Source organism: Anomalospiza imberbis, chromosome 1 (genome assembly GCF_031753505.1).
Source record: "Anomalospiza imberbis isolate Cuckoo-Finch-1a 21T00152 chromosome 1, ASM3175350v1, whole genome shotgun sequence".
NCBI classification, from domain to species: domain Eukaryota; kingdom Metazoa; phylum Chordata; class Aves; order Passeriformes; family Viduidae; genus Anomalospiza; species Anomalospiza imberbis.
In genome coordinates this window covers 62,163,612-62,179,543 of record NC_089681.1, presented here as the reverse complement: position 1 = coordinate 62,179,543, position 15,932 = coordinate 62,163,612, and the positions used below count along the sequence as shown (strand labels likewise).

Below are 15,932 nucleotides of genomic sequence, written 5' to 3'. Positions count from 1 at the left end.
GAATAATAAATTTCCCAAACAGAAAAATATTAGTTGTTTTTGGCCATTTGAATCTTCTTGCAGCATCAAATGACAATAACCTTGAACTTATCAAGTATTCTTATCAGAATGTTTAGCTCACTCTACAGAGTCATGTAAAATATCTGAATGTAGCGACAACTAAGTTAACAGATTTGGAAATCAGTTGGGATTTACAGATGGAATTTACAGAAGTCCTTTCTGTAAATAAAAGCATGATTGGTATTTGGGATAATCTTTTCCCCACAAGTTATGTAGCCTTTCAGCCAGCCTGTGAGATAGTATGTCTATTTTTTTTTTTGAAATATGAAGTACTTCAAGGAGATCCAAAGGGAAAGATGTTCCCGTTGTGAAGACTGCCACAACTAAGATGGTGAATTTCAGCCTTCTTGTGGCTTGTGGGATTGAAATCAGTGAGAAAAGAGATTTTCTTGTAACGCTGACAGTATCTTAATTGTTCAAGGTTTTATAACACCGCAGTTTCTCCAGTATAGGTGGGTGAGTGCAGACTCTTGATGCCAACTATTATAGCCAGATTCAGAATCCTTCTTTGGATCTGAGTTGCTGATGATTTTCTGCATCCCACAGACAGAGAATGCAAAAAAAACCAAAACAATTGTGCTTCACAAATATTTGTGAAATTATTTTGATATTCTGCATCATAAATAAGTATAAATTATGAATAAATCTAATATGTTGTCTTCACAGAGAGCTGATGCTGATGTATTTTGACAGAGCAATCAGATCAGCAGAACTTGCACGTGCAGAAATTGGCCATTTGGGTTTGTAAACCCATTGTTTCCTCAGATAATAATCCCAGTGATCACAGGAAGGATATTAGTGACCATCTGAGACAGCGAAAAAATAATAACTGAACAATTGTTCCCACTTCAAAGACGCTAAAAAGTTATTTTTGAAAAAACTAACCAGTAGTATGAAATTTCAATACATAAAATTAAGAAATGCATTAGTACATTAGTGTCATGTATTTTCAGCCTATCTTCTTCTGACTTTGGTTTCCACGTGGATTAAAGTTACAGTCCTTAGTACTATGCGTTACAAAATTTCAGCCTTAACAGAAAAGAATGGCTCAATTTAATATACATGTGCAAGTGAAAAAAGTTCTTTGAATGTAAATGGTACACAGTGGAGAGAAAGATTAATATTTATTTTTTAAATCTCGTTTTTGCTTGTCTCTGCCCAGTAATATCACTCCAGTTAGTATCCAATTTAGTTCTCTAATGTAGCAGGACCTGAGTCAGAAGAGATAGAAGGCAACTTCTCATGTATTTTTCCAGAAAGAAGGAACATGGGGCTGAAACATGGTTCATATAATGAAATTTTCTTGTATATTTATAATAACATTATCATTGTAATGTGTTGACCTTGGATCCCTGAAATGGTGTCTCTTTTCTGCTTTTCATCTGAAAGAAGAAATAGACTTGTGATGTTTAAGCTGCAGAGTTTTTTTACCAAGTTGATCTAAATAAAGATGTTTGAAGCAGTGGAAAATAAGTTAATGAAAATCTTTATTAAACTGTTCTCAAATTTTAAGCAAACCTATCCCTGAACTCCTAAAAAGCCTAAAGCCCTAATGCCCCAGTGAGTTGCCAGGAGGGCAAGTATTCCCATAGTTCAGACATAGAACAGAATTAAATCTGAGTTTGATGTTGCTGACTTTTCCACATTTAGGAAGTCTGAGGAATCTGGATTGCTATTTGGACTTTTGAAATAATGTGAAAATTCCTTGTGATCTCTATCCTCACAGGTTCTGTAATCTCCCTTTCATCAAAATGTCATCCATTTTTATATTTGGTAAATATTTCTTCCCTTTTTAGTTTTACACTGAGGCTTGTATTCATATTTTTCAGTTGATAACAAGACTTACTCCTGGACACAGAGGTTTTCATAAATGCTGGCATAGTCCCCTGAGTCTGATGCAATTAAACCATTACTGAGGAGCTGTAGCTTTGGTACAGTGACTGAGTGCATGGCAAAACTTCAAACTTGGCCCAGATTTTCTGAAAGAAAAAAATCCCAATAGATAAAGACTTTAAAGTTTTTTGCAAACCCATGGTTTGAGCAAACCTTCTCTACCAGCCCAGAAGTGGAATAAGACCCTGTGTGTTCTCCCTCAGCTGCTGGGTGGACAGATTGAGAAGTGATGCAGGAAGGCAGCTCACTCCTCTGACCATGCCCTGAGAACCTTTTATTAAGGTAAGGGATTTTTGGGGCTTCTAAGTTTCAGTGGCTGGCAGTGCTACTGGGACACCATTTTGAGACAGGATTGGATTTTGAGACCTGGAATTCAGCTGTCTGTATCTGAGAGTCATCTGAGCTCCATTTATAGTTAATGGAGAAAGAAGAGAGGTTCTTCCAGGGCGCAATTCATCTCACCTGTTTTAGACATCTATTGATGAGATGACTCATTCCTTAGAAATGCTCATTTATCTTAACTTTGGCAATATACATGTAACACCCTTCCTAGTTAGTGTTGGAATAAAAAAATATTTTATCCATCATGGATTAAGAGATTTCAAATGTATAAATGATAGGTTGCTTTCATTCTGCCTAATCAAGGAGGATTTTACATAAGGTGCATCCTTATGTAATTATAAATCAAAGCTCTTTTAACACTGATAACATTTTCTTATGCAATATTTAATTATCATTCATGTTTGTTTGAATTATGCCTCTCAATGAATTCTGTTCAGAATTTTTTTAGTAAATGGGCTCTTCCCGAGTGTAATAAATGTGTTTTGAAATATGTATGTATGTAAGAGCTATTAGCTACTATGCATTGTTCGCCTCTAATAATATAGGCAGATCTTGAGTCCCTAATTTTTGGTTCAGTAGTCAAACAATCTCTGCTACATGTTGACTGTTACAGAAGGGGGTTTGAGGGTGTTGGTACAGTGTGTCCTTCAAAAGAAATTAATTGTCTTTTTCTAAGCTGAGATTTATTCTTTATTTCTGTGGTACCATGAGACTTTCCATCTTGTTCTATTCTTATTTCCTAGGCTAGACTAAATTCACCAATGTAAAGCAGCCTTACTATGTATTCTAGGAGTTTAAATTTATTTGAATTTTTTAAAAAAATTCTTTAAATATTTTTTCTCTAAACTCATATTTAAACCCTGTGAAATTTAATTTCCCAGAAAAAGATGAAGGCGTACTCTGTATTCTTCATTTGATGTTCTGATCTGCTTCACACATAATAATATAGAGTGCCTTTACTTGTCTGCCTCCACATTCCCTCCAGGATAAAATATTGAGTATTTCAATGCTCCTAGATACTTGAATGCTTGCACCAACTTCAGTAGTCCTATTGCATTCCCTCGCTGTAATAAACAAGCATTTCTAAATTCTCACTTAATTACTTGCACTTTCTGGCACTGGTTGATGAATTATTAAATAATCTATTCTCAATGTGGCCCCTATTTACTTTCATAATACCTGACATGAAAATTACTGTTGTATAATATTACAGCCTCCAGACCCTTTAATTTTGTTCTGCTTTCTCTACAAGTCACATCTGATAAACTTGTAGAAGGATGGTCATCCTATTTCCCTGGAAGCCATCAGAAATCACATTATCCTCAGTTTTGTAGATGGTATCTCACAGTAAAGGAACCAGAAGTATATTTTTGCTGAATTTTCTTTTTAAGTTTTGTTCATTGGTGCTCCTTAACTCCTCATGTGAACAGATGTTATTTCTTATAGACTGCATCATTACTTTCAATCCTTGCCTACTACCTTAGAAATCTATTCTGGTTTGGCAATGCATTATGTATTTTTTTTTTCCTGTATGGAATGTACCATTCCTTTCCTCTCTCTGCTATACTACTGAGTTGAGTTTTAACTTGTCCTAGTGTCAAGTCTTAGAGAAGAGAGTTTATTTTTTCAGACTGCTCAAAGTCCTGCTGAACATTATGTGCATGTTCTTAACATGCCTGTAGATTAAGTGGAACTTAATGTTTTCATACTTTGTCATAGTGCAGATCCTTGGGGTTTTTCCTTTGCTAAATTTTTATTTCACTGTAATATGCTAGTTTCTACAAGTACCTCATAGCAACTGATCCACATCTTGATAAGATGAATTGATTTTTTTTCTCCATTGGAGAGAAATCGCCTTCTAACTTGGACTGTCTGTAGGTCACCCGAAAGCCCCCTAATTAACTTCCCTTCTACCACAAAAACCCTACATGCCTATCAATTCTTCTTACACACAACTGGTAGGTTTAACATCAGAGTTCCTGATTATATTTAACTTCTGTGATCAGAAAACAAGAAAGTTAAAGTAAGGAATTTTCTTTCTTCCTTTAGAGAATTTGGGAGGAAATTAGAGCATTTTGTAGGTGACTTCATAGAGGTTTATTTTTAAATAGGTATGATCTGTCTAATAGTCACACATATGTAGGTTTTATGTGAAACCATATTTACCATACTGCCAGAAAAGAGAGGAGGCAGAAAGGAGGGTAGTTACCATTTTTAACTGGAATATGTAATTATAGTACAAATACAACAAAAATATCATTAGCAGTGTTATTATTACTCCAGTCTGAAACACATGGTTGCTTCTTGTAGGCAAGACTAATACTGATTGCATTGGTTTTCAGGTTAGACCCAGCTACTAACATCCTACTTCAATGAAAAAAGTAATATTTTTTATGATAACCTGTTCTGTGGCAGTTTACTCAAATAAAAATCCAATATTCGGGGATTCCTTCTTCCCTTCCTGTCACAATGAAAACCATAAACATAGTACTTTTATAAAATACCTGATTTGTTTTGAACAGAATAGGAAATCCAATGCAGTTTTGATTTCATTTCTCCTTTACACAATAAAACATGTTTAGCTTTTTAGTTTTCTTCTAAATGAAACTCTTTCCTAATAGCCAAAATAATATTTTACTGTTTCCTCTTGGTGTATTTTTGCTTCATCTTTTATTTTTGCATTGTTTCTCTGCTTCAAATGAGGTTCTACCACCTGTTTCATTTTTGTAGTCCTAAATGATGTGTATATCAATGAAAGTGTATCTCTGCAGTTTGTATTTCTTGGATGTAAGTTTTCACTTAATGCTTCTAAGCTTCTAAATGTCAGTAATGTGTTCCACTGGAACGGAAATAGGGATAATTATGTTTGCTTATAACACATACTATATGTGATGTTTAGACCTGGTGAGACCTCTATCTCTACTAATCCCAAAAATTGTAATCTCTCCTATGCAATTACTTACAATTTACATTTTGTCCATGTAATGAGGACATTTTTTCTTATCATTCAAGCTTTTTTTTTTTTTTTGTACACATATATGTCTGTACTGAAACTCCTGCAGTATAACATTTTGTAGTGAACTGTATATTCTGGACAACAGGAAATCTTAGTAAAATATCTGACTGTGTAATCCATCTGGTCTGACCAGTTCTCATTTGTTAGGCATCTCTTATGATCAACATCTGGTGGGATTAGACTTCCCTGAACAACAAGGATTTAGCTTGCTGTACTTACATGCAGCTTTAGTGAGCCAAAAGGTCATGGGAAATATCTGTTAAAAGCAAAGTAGTATGATTAATCTAAAAATCATTAAATTAATTTTGTAACTGTCAGAGTTAGGATTAACTGAGTGAACTGTGCCTTTAATTTGAAACAGTTTGAAATATTGTTCAGTGGAGACCCCTAAATCCAAACTATCATAGCTAGATTGACAGTTCATCAGAAATATCACCTTTCTTTACTGTTTTCCTCAGAAAAATCAGATAAAATTGCCTTGCAAAAAAATGGAATACTGTGGTCAAATGGATGCAAACTATTTACTACAGGTCAAAAGGTGCTTGCACTCATAAGGTCTCTGAAGTGAACAATTTCATCTCACCTGAAATAAAATCACTATGTGTGCAACTTTTGTATCCTTGTGAGGGACTAGGTCATTTATGTATTGTATGCAGAGAATCATCACACAGAGTTCATGTAGGAAGTAAAACCAGCCAAAATTCAGTGTTGGGGCTCTGAGAGCACCAAAAGCTCTTTCTGCCCCCAAGTAACCCCCTAGGGCTACACCCACCTCCCCCCCCCACCCTTTCCCAATCCCTGACCCCATTTCAGCTCAACTCAGTACTGTCAGTCCATGCCCCCATGATGCTGTGGAGTGCTGGTTTCTCATTCTCTCCATCACAGCTATGCCTGGCAGGGACCCTGTAAGCTTGTCCCCATTCCTGTCATTTTAGTATGGACCTGCCCAGCAACCATGGGTTCTGTCTGACAAACCTGATCCAGTCTTGAGGATCGACTTCTCAGCTTTACACTGGGCCTGCCTTATTACCATGAATTTGCATGGAGGTGTCACCTTGTGGCTGAAACTGGCGGTTCTTTGCAAGACTGTCCTGCTCACCTTCCTGGGTTGCTGGCTGTTGAGGTCCCTGCTCCAAGGGCTGTGCATTTGTGCCCCACTTCCTTAGAGTGCCAGACCATGATGCTCCCCAACATTTTCTTCCTTTTCTTAAAGTTACATCCATTCTTTCTGATACAGACCACAAATACGTTGAAATATTATTTCCTCTAGACTCACCATTTTTAACAGCCCACTTATTTATTCTATCTACTCTCTCAGTTTTCTAGAGATTAAAGAAGCTAACATTTCTGCCTTTGCAGTGCAAGTTCATTATTCCTCAAAATCCCTGTATTTCTTCTTTCACAGGTGCAGGGTGAGGGACTTTGTTGTTCACCTTTCAAACATCACTAAATTTGATACAAGAGCTATGAGGTAGGCAAGTATTGCTGCCATCCACTTCACAAGAAAAATGTACAGCCTGACTTGGTAGCAAACTTTATTTCAGTCATAGGAGCTGAATCAAAGCACAGCTCTGGCAGAATGAGAGAGAAAAACCAGTTCTCTTGCATCCCATCTTCACTATTGCCTAAAGCAAAAGGGCCATCCTTTTCTTCCTGCAAAAGCATCCTTACAAACCCTTCATTTTGTGAAACTTACCCTTGAGTAAACATATTTACACCCCAGTAATTTTTGCAGTTGACCACACAGATTAAATATGTAGTAAGGTGAAATACTATTTTCCTCTAGTTTTGTAGGCAGAACAGTGCAAAAGTGTCTTTCACTGGTTTGTGAAAATTTTCAGGTTTATTGATGACCAGAGCTGGTAGTTCCTGTTTTGGGAAAATGAAATATTACTGTCTTTAGAATATATAAAGTTGATATAAACAGACATAGAGCTACAGCCTTCATTAAATTGTTAACAAGGGTCTAAAACCCTGTGGAATTACACTGCTTCTGTGTTACAGTTGTGCAAAATTTCCTTAGCAACTGTGGATCCCCATGAAAACTTAATGCAGTTTTGTCACCACTTTTTTATAGCAGTTTTGGAAAGTGGAAATTATCCTATTTACACAACAAAAACCAGAAGCACAGTAGCTTATGGTTCTCCTTACTTGGAGTTGGTGGAATGAAATGATTGCTGCTGAGCGCTAAAACTGCTTGTACTAAAACTGCTGGTGATACGCTCTCCAGGACTGCAAGCATCTGCCAAAACAAAGCATGCAGCATTTTGTATTCTCAGTTTCACAAATTTCATCCAAAATAGGAGTCTTTGCCTCAGGATTGGCAGCTCTAGAAATGGAGGTGACTGACTTTGGACCTATGTCCATATCAGAAGATTCTGTAGTTAAATTAATCTGAAAGAAGTCAAGAACCTCTGTGGAAAGAAAACCACAAGTTTCTGTTCCATAATATATATAGAGTATTTATAAAGGAAGGAAAGAACCTGAGGTCAGTGGGAAAAAAAGTATGGAAATAGGAAGTAAAAACTGGAAAATATAGTAAAAATACTTCCAGACCAGGGACACAAGATGACATGTGTCAGACATAGGTCAGATCATTGAAAGAGAAGCATCATCTTTTAGAAAACTCTTGTAAATTCTTAAAAAGCTGCTAATCTGTTGTTAGGATAATGGGAAAGAATCACCTTTCTTTTGGCAAAATCTTCACAACAGATGCATCTGGAAAACAGCAAATATCTGCTTGCAGCAGTAAAGGGAAAAGGTTTTTAACTTCTTTGGCACAAAACCTAGTAAGGTGTGCCTTACTAGGCACACTTGGGAGATTAATCAGTGGATAAATGAAAAATCTAGGAGCTCTGAAAGCCACAGATACCTTGCTTCTAGCAGATGAGCCAGGGGAGATGTCAAATAAATTTCTCAGTGGTTGAATTTAAATAGGTGCTGCTCAGAAATAACCCAAACATACGCAATTAAATTCCTCAAGTGCAAAGTTCTGAAGGGATGGAATCCCAACAAGTCAGTAGACAGCCTGAAGCATAATTTTTATAATCATCACCACTGAAGTCTATCCATAAGTATTAATAATATTTAATGTGTTGTTTTTGTCATTGTTGTTATGTTAATAATTTTCTAATTTGACTAGACAATATTTGGTAAATCAGCTGTTTTCTGCTCAGTTTAGCTGAGTAATATTAGTCTAGTCTTTCTTTGATTAAAAGACTGACAAACTGGTCAGAAAATATCAGAAAAGCAAATATGAAAATAAAGAATTTCTTAGTATTGGGTAGAAGCATATGACAAGTTGTATTCCTTTGGAAAGTATATTGTTGCTAAGTAAGGAAAATGCTACTTTTTGTCAATAACAAATGATAGTTCTAGTGTTCTCTTACACTAGGTAGTAGAATTTTGGACATTGGCGAAACTATGATCAAGAGAGGTTTGTTTTCTTTTGTTATCACTGATTTTTTTTTAAAAAAAAAAAAAATTTTCTTTTTATCGAGAAAAACCTCTGTTGTAAGGAGCAGTTAATGGCATCACTGTAGCTAAAATAAAAATAATTCACTTTTACTAGTATAGAAGCAGAAGAAGTCATTACTGATCACTTTTTGTGAACACATTTTCACAGAATGAATTTAAAACCTGGTAACATCACAGAAGGATAAAGGATGTAACAAATCTTGGCGAGCTGACCATTCTGACTTGCTTCTCTGAGATAAAGAAATTTTTAATTAGAAGTTACTTATGTGTCCATTTGTTCTAATCATTGTAAAAGGTTATAAAATAAAAAAAATATGTCTTAGTAATTTTGAAGCATGGCTAAAGGGGATAAGATGACATAAAGGCCATGAAAGAAGTAATTAAGGCAGCTGGTGTAGTGATGATCGTCAGGAAATGACCCATACAGAGGGTCATCAGAAAGTATCTACATATGATACACAGGCTTCTAAATTCTTCTGTTTAATATCACGTATCTTCCATCCTCTGTGCTCTGTGTTTGCATGTGGGATACCTGTTTTACCCTGACTTGCTTCTCCTGTTTCTGTTATTACAAACAAATTAAATAGACAATCACTGCAATTGATGTGATCATAATTCTATTAACTTAAAATTGGTGTGCCACTCTCTTCATTTCAGTCTGTGATCATATTGCAGACTAAAAATATTTTTACTTATCCATTAGGAATAGTAAAGTGAAACTGGTTTTGCAGCCATGTGGCTGAAGGAAAACAGCAGCAATTAAGACAGAAAACCTTGAAGTAGTTATATGGAAAAAAGCCCTAAATCAGAAAGCCAGATTGCTCTGTGTGTTGTCTGGCTTCTTTGTGCTATTTAGGTAGCTCAAAGCGGAAAATCTTGCGCTATTTAGGTAGCTCAAAGCGGAAAATCTTGCGCTATTAAACAGGTAAAAAAATCTGCTCGTACCTGGTTGTATGTGCCACCTTCAAGCCAACTATACCTCTTGCTGCCCCATGGTGTGATGAGTGGTCTAAGAGAGGGGTAGGCCACAGAGGAGTTCATTAGACTTTATCAGCCCCTAAGTGATGTAAGCTAAGCTCTGCTGATTCATGCTAGGACCAGTTGAAATAAGTGCTTGAGAATATATAAGAGCTCATTTGATGAGGCTTTTCCCTTTATACTGTCTCATACATCACTTTGACTACCACAAAACTTTTGGTCCTAACAGCCCTGGAAACACAGAAGAATTGTCCGCCCCATGACACAAAGTGGGAGCCCAGTTTCTGGGGCTGTGTGTGAACTTGTTTTTGCTAATCATAGTAGAGTCCTTTACGTGGTACAGTCATTGATAGCAGATTGTGGTCATAGGGGAATAGCACCTTGATCACATTTTAGGCAAAATGGGAAAAACTATGTGTTTGCATATATCATCATCAAGATCATTGCTTGTCATTACAGATACAAATGCAGTCCATCTGCTTCCTTCTCACTGGCTCTCGGTTCACTAGTTTGCCTTTTTCTCAACTTGTGACAGGTGAGGAATAATCTGACTGACGTCCTTGATGGCAAAGACATCGAGATTTCAGATACTGAGAGTTTTTCCGATGATCCCTGCACAAGTGTAAAGAAGCTTAAGGTATGTGTTGCTGTTTGATGAAAAAAAGAAAGTGGAGATTTTTTTTTCTATGAAGAGAAGTAAGGAAATGAAATCTGTTAGAATTGTGTATTGCTACATTCCATTGCATAATAATATTAAAAAATGGCATTTTGAGGGCCTAGTCCTTCTTAAGTTAATGAAGGTCTATGTGTATAGTAATTATTTTTAATTGTTCCTGATAGTGATACTAAACAAAGGAAATTGTTGCTGGCTTAATGTTTGCAGTTAAAGCCTCAGTCGTAGTGATATACATGTGAAAACTCTTGAGGTTTGGAACCCTTTTAAGGTAAATTATTATGTAGAAAGAATATTGAGCCTCTTTCCATTAGCTTCATTACACATTTTAAATTGAATTCTTTGCTAACAACATCTGCATGATTTCAAATGAATCATAAGGAAAAAAGAAGAAAAAAAATTGGTAGCAGAATATTTTCCCATACTTCTCTTATTATAATGATTTATTGGACTTCTGGCAACTCATAAAATTAAAACTATATTTTAGCATTACCATGCAGCACAACCAGCAATAAACTAGACACAGGAGAGATGAATCTTAAACTGCACAGGAACATGAAAAAAAATTATTGAACAGCAGGAGAAAGAACTTTTAAATGATGAAGTTCAAATTGTTTCTGGCATCAAGTACATATGACACAGAATCAAAGCCACAATCCTGCAAATGCTTAAATATATGTAAAAAAGGTTACAAAAAACCTTAATAAACTAAATTATATTAAAAAAATAAAATTAAAGCAAGAATATTGACCTGTGTAAGATTAGACCACTACCGAAGCTAGAAAGGTTCTGGACATGGTAAATTAAGTGTGCTTTTTATTTCCATATTCTAGAGACGTAAGCATGAATGTTTAAAGTATTAATAGGTAAAGTTTATGTTTGTGGAAAGCCATTTGTGTCTGTCAAGTCTAAGCCAGTTTGCATTTCCTGTCTAGAAACCTGTCTGGGTTGATGACACTCCAGTAGGTGTTACAGTAAAGTTAATATTTTTGACTAGAAATGGTGTAATAACAAGAAAAAAAGCATATTAAGCATGGATCTTAGGCTGGAAGTCAGAAGAAGCAATGGGGTTCTAGCTGTCCTCTGCATCAACAATACACTGGGTTGTTGTGCAGGGAATACTAGATAACTAAAGTAACAGTATATTTGTTATCTCTTGATTTCTTCTTCAAAACAAATTAGTAAAATAATAAATAAGCAATTATCCAGAAAATTGCTTGTTCTTGACAGAAATATAAGGTTAGTTGTCATTAGGTACATGTTTGACACAGAATTTAGCTAAACAATTCTAATAATGTTCATTCCTTTCTTTAACATATAAACCTAAGGTAAGGTATCTAAGGTAAACTTAGATACCTAAGGTATCTAAGGTAAACTGGTATCTGCTTACCTGAATTACCTTTTATTCTCACAAACACATTTAAATTAATGAAATTGATGATTATGGAATGGAAAATAGCAAAATCTGGTATGATTTGCAGAAATATGCCTTTATATTTTATATTTCTCTCACTAACACCTTAGTTTCTACTGCATTGACTGCATAGTTAAAAAGTAAATTTAAGCATAAGGATATCATTAAAACTCATTTTTGTGTTCAGAGAAAGGGATGGATTTGTACATCCATGTAAATGATTGATAATTCTAAGCATGCTCTTACAAATTGTAAGAGCAATAACACTTCTGCTTCCAACTTTTACGTGTCTTGCATGTAGGACAAAAGAATTACCATCATGTTATGATGGTGGGAGTCAATGTCTTCTAGTTCACCTTCACCATCAGTGATTCCTTAGCTGAGGTCAGAGGCTTATCTATAGTTCTTCAAGAGGACATCAAGGCATTTAGAAGGCAGAACATGTGGCTACCTCTTTTGTCAGTTACCCAGGTTTTTGTAGATTTATTGATAACCTCTTGACTGTCAGATATGTGGTAGAGAATAAGACAGAGTATCTGAGCTATTCAATTTAGGTATCTCATAAAGAGCTTGCCAAGACGTTGACTTTTTCTGGCATATAAGATATTGTGGCAATCTTTCTCTGAAAAGCTATATAATACAACATTGTGGTGTTATTCATTAGAAATGAGACAGATTAAAATCTGATCAAAGAAGGGAAGCTCTGAAGGCTGAGAAAAAAAATAGCTGCCTATTTCAGCATAATGTGCATCACTCAAAAACTCTGAAAAGGCTAAAGAGTGTCTCGTGTCTGAGGCTGTTAGAAATGGCAGTGAAGGAGACAAGTTCTTTTTCATCCCTCATTAGAGCATCTTAGATGTGTTGATCCTCACTCTCTTCAGGGTTTATATAACTCAGCTCCTGGTGGTACCAAAGACATTTTATATTTAGTAGCCAAATAATAACCTCACCTATGTGAAAGAATGAAAGGAGAAAAAGAATTATTATTTTTTGAGGCTGTGCTATAGTCTTAATTTATAAAATATATTTTTATGCAGGTTTTGCCACAAACTGTGGGTAAATGAAATGTAACTCTTCTTCATTTTCTTGTTTGAACTTCAGTCCATATGGGAACATATGTATTTCTTACTGAGGGGCAAAGCTTAAATGCTGATATTGCTACTGTAATCTCTGGGAAGAGTAAATATGACAGCTCACCATCTGGCAAACAGTCTAAACATTGGTCTTTTTATGTAAGTGCAGTTTTGGGAGCTGCGTTCCCCCTGGGATGTTTTTAATCATCTTGTAGATCACCTGCCTAGCTCCATGAATTAAAACCTTCTCTGTCAAATATGTTTTAGCTCCATGCAAGCAATTTACAGTTCTCTGAAAAAGAGACTTGACACTTGCTGGGATCCAGTGGGTGATTTCTTTGATCCCCATGAGGAAGTTCCACTGTGTTAACTTGCATCATTCTGCAAGGGTTTGAGTAAAGGAACAGTATATCCTTGCAAGGAAATCATGCTGGTTTATAGTTGGTTAATAGTATGAATGAAGGGGTAAAATAAGTTATGCCCAGCAAGCATCTGATGTATTTCTTTGCATGAGTCTGTAATGTAGACTTTGACCTACGAGCACTGATATGAACCCAGCTCTGATACACTTCGGTGCAGACTTCATTATCCTTGCAGATAAAACCTCTGCAAGGGATTTGGGCTATGTGCAGTTGCGTGCATTTGAAGCTTCAGTGTCTCTTATGTGAGATGGAGCCAGTAGACCCAAGCCTAGCATCCAATGAATCTAGGCTTATTTGCAATCTTGAATGCAATTCTTCAAGAACAATTTTGGGGAAAATGTGGAAGGGAATGCAAAACGTGGAGTTCAGGAGGAAGAGGCTGGCTGAGGAGTGTGTCATTGCACAGAGGAAGACTGCTATGCATGAAAGAGGAAGAGCTGTTGTACAGACTTTCCTAAATTAGCTCCTAAATTACATGTGTTCTGACACACAATTCCTTGGTTACAAGATTGCATACTAAATTATGTGATAATCAGGTGGAAGCAATGTCTTAAGGTGTGAAACCACACACCACAGGCACTGTGACTTCAGTCTCAATGTTGTCACACAGCCAGTGGGCAGCATTGCTGCTTGTGCACTCTGGGATTATTATTTATGACGCCACATAGTTTATATATTTTTGTTTGTTTGTTTGTTCCTTTAATTGGTTTTCATCATGTTATAAAATGGAAAGGAATTTCTTCAATTTTAAGTTTAATTATTAAGTGCTGTGCCATTTATTTTTTAATCAAACACTGCTACTCTTTTTTTCAAATATTAAGTCTGCATTTTTATATTCAGAGCAGTCAAGTGACTCAGAGCTGAGGTTCCAAGAATAACCAAATTATTTTTAAAATGTAAAAAAAAGAAATAGTAGATGAGGTAAATTTTTTTGTTCATAATTCCAAAATCTATTTATTGTCCTTACAAAAATTGTAACAATATTGCTGTAATTTGTGTAATTTATTTCTTTAGTTTCATGTAACCTTGTTAGATTTGTTTATAAAGAATCTAATCCACTTGAAAAAGATTTACATTACTTTATCAGTCTGTGGCTAAATATAAAAATTAAGAGAAGCGGGCTTACTGAAAATGCACAGGTTCAGAAGGAGCAAAGCATATTACATTATTTCTGATTTAAACCATGCAAAGAGTGATACTGCTTTCATGCATTTAGTTACAGAGGCATTCTAATATCTTACTGCACTGTCCATCATGTTTTTTTTTCTGTTGGACAAGAAATAAACAGTGAAATTATCTGAGCTAAAAATCTTTGACAAATTGATTTAATTAAAATTTAAATGGTTTTTGCCACTGAAAATCATACCAAAGCATATGTTTGTTTTTTCCTTAGAGAGGGAAAGAGCTATTAGTAATTCTAAACAGGTCTTATATGAAAGAAATGAAAAATTTGATTTGCTCAAGCTTTTGCAGGGAACTCTGCCTTTTTGTGTGAAAGAAAAGGTAATGTGAAGCCATAAAATTGTGTTTTATGAATATTAGAAGTAATTTTTCATGTTAGGAAGAGGTTAGTTCTGTTCCTGGAGAAATATTTTCCTACATATGCTCCTGAATTTAGGAAGACTCTCTTAATATGTTTCTAAGTATGAAAGTAAAATTGTCTTTGGACTTCAGTCATAGGTTTTTAAACTGTGATGATTTTTTTTTAATGTGTGGAGGTGCAAGGGAGTAGAGAGGGAGTTGACCATGTGTTATAGTGACTACAGAGAAGATGCTGTATGAGTAAAACCTTTAAAAATTACTAAAGCAGGCATAATAGCAAGGAATTTGATTTCACAAATCTAATTTCTTAATTTTAGGTTTTATTTCATGCAGACAGTGCTAAGTTTATGTCTTCAACTGGTTCTAATACTCAAATTGTAGTAGAAATATTGCAAGGACGCAAAAGAATATTTGATATTTTAGTGTTTCTGAATACTAATATTTGACTGTAATATGAGTTTTACTCTCATTACTACTATAGATTAATAATTTTCTACATTTCAGATTTTTTTTTCTTTTGTGGTACTTCAAATTCTTGAACTTATAGAAGATGAAATAGTTCTGTATTAATTCTGTCTGCAGCTGTAATCTGTGCTAACTCCCTGCATGATCTGAATGGCCAATTAAGGTGGTATCTGGAAGCTGCGACTGTGTTTAACTGCCTTGTATTTTATTCAATCTGCAGGGTAATGACGTTCGGATAATCCTTGGCCAGTTTAATGAGGAAATGGCTGTGAAAGTTTTTTGCTGTGTAAGTAAATACATTTAATTGCATATCAGAATAAAGACTGTGCTGCATTTGATAAAAAAGTAACTTGAGCATAAGCATTTCTTCATGGAGTTCAGCTCTGTGAAGGTTTATATCCTAAAAAGGGGTTACACATGTGTAGTTCCATTTCTCTTTCAACAAAATACTTTGTCTTCAGTGGAATTTAGGCATAGACTGCATGGTTATCTTCTTCTTATTAATTTCTTGTAATAGAATTAAATGCTAAATCAAACTTGAGCATTGCTCTTCACATCAGATCCAGGGAAATACTTG

At 35.3% G+C, this 15,932-nt stretch overlaps 1 protein-coding gene across 2 annotated transcripts in view; it reads left to right on the top strand.

Moving 5' to 3' along the window:
* Window positions 1-15,932, top strand: part of GABBR2 (gamma-aminobutyric acid type B receptor subunit 2) — a 454,194-nt gene that overhangs the window by 202,562 nt on the left and 235,700 nt on the right. For both annotated transcript variants that reach the window (XM_068194855.1, XM_068194863.1), the window contains 2 exons: window positions 10,302-10,403; window positions 15,576-15,641. In XM_068194855.1, coding sequence (XP_068050956.1) covers window positions 10,302-10,403; window positions 15,576-15,641 — 168 coding nt within the window. The remainder of the gene's footprint in view (window positions 1-10,301; window positions 10,404-15,575; window positions 15,642-15,932) is intronic.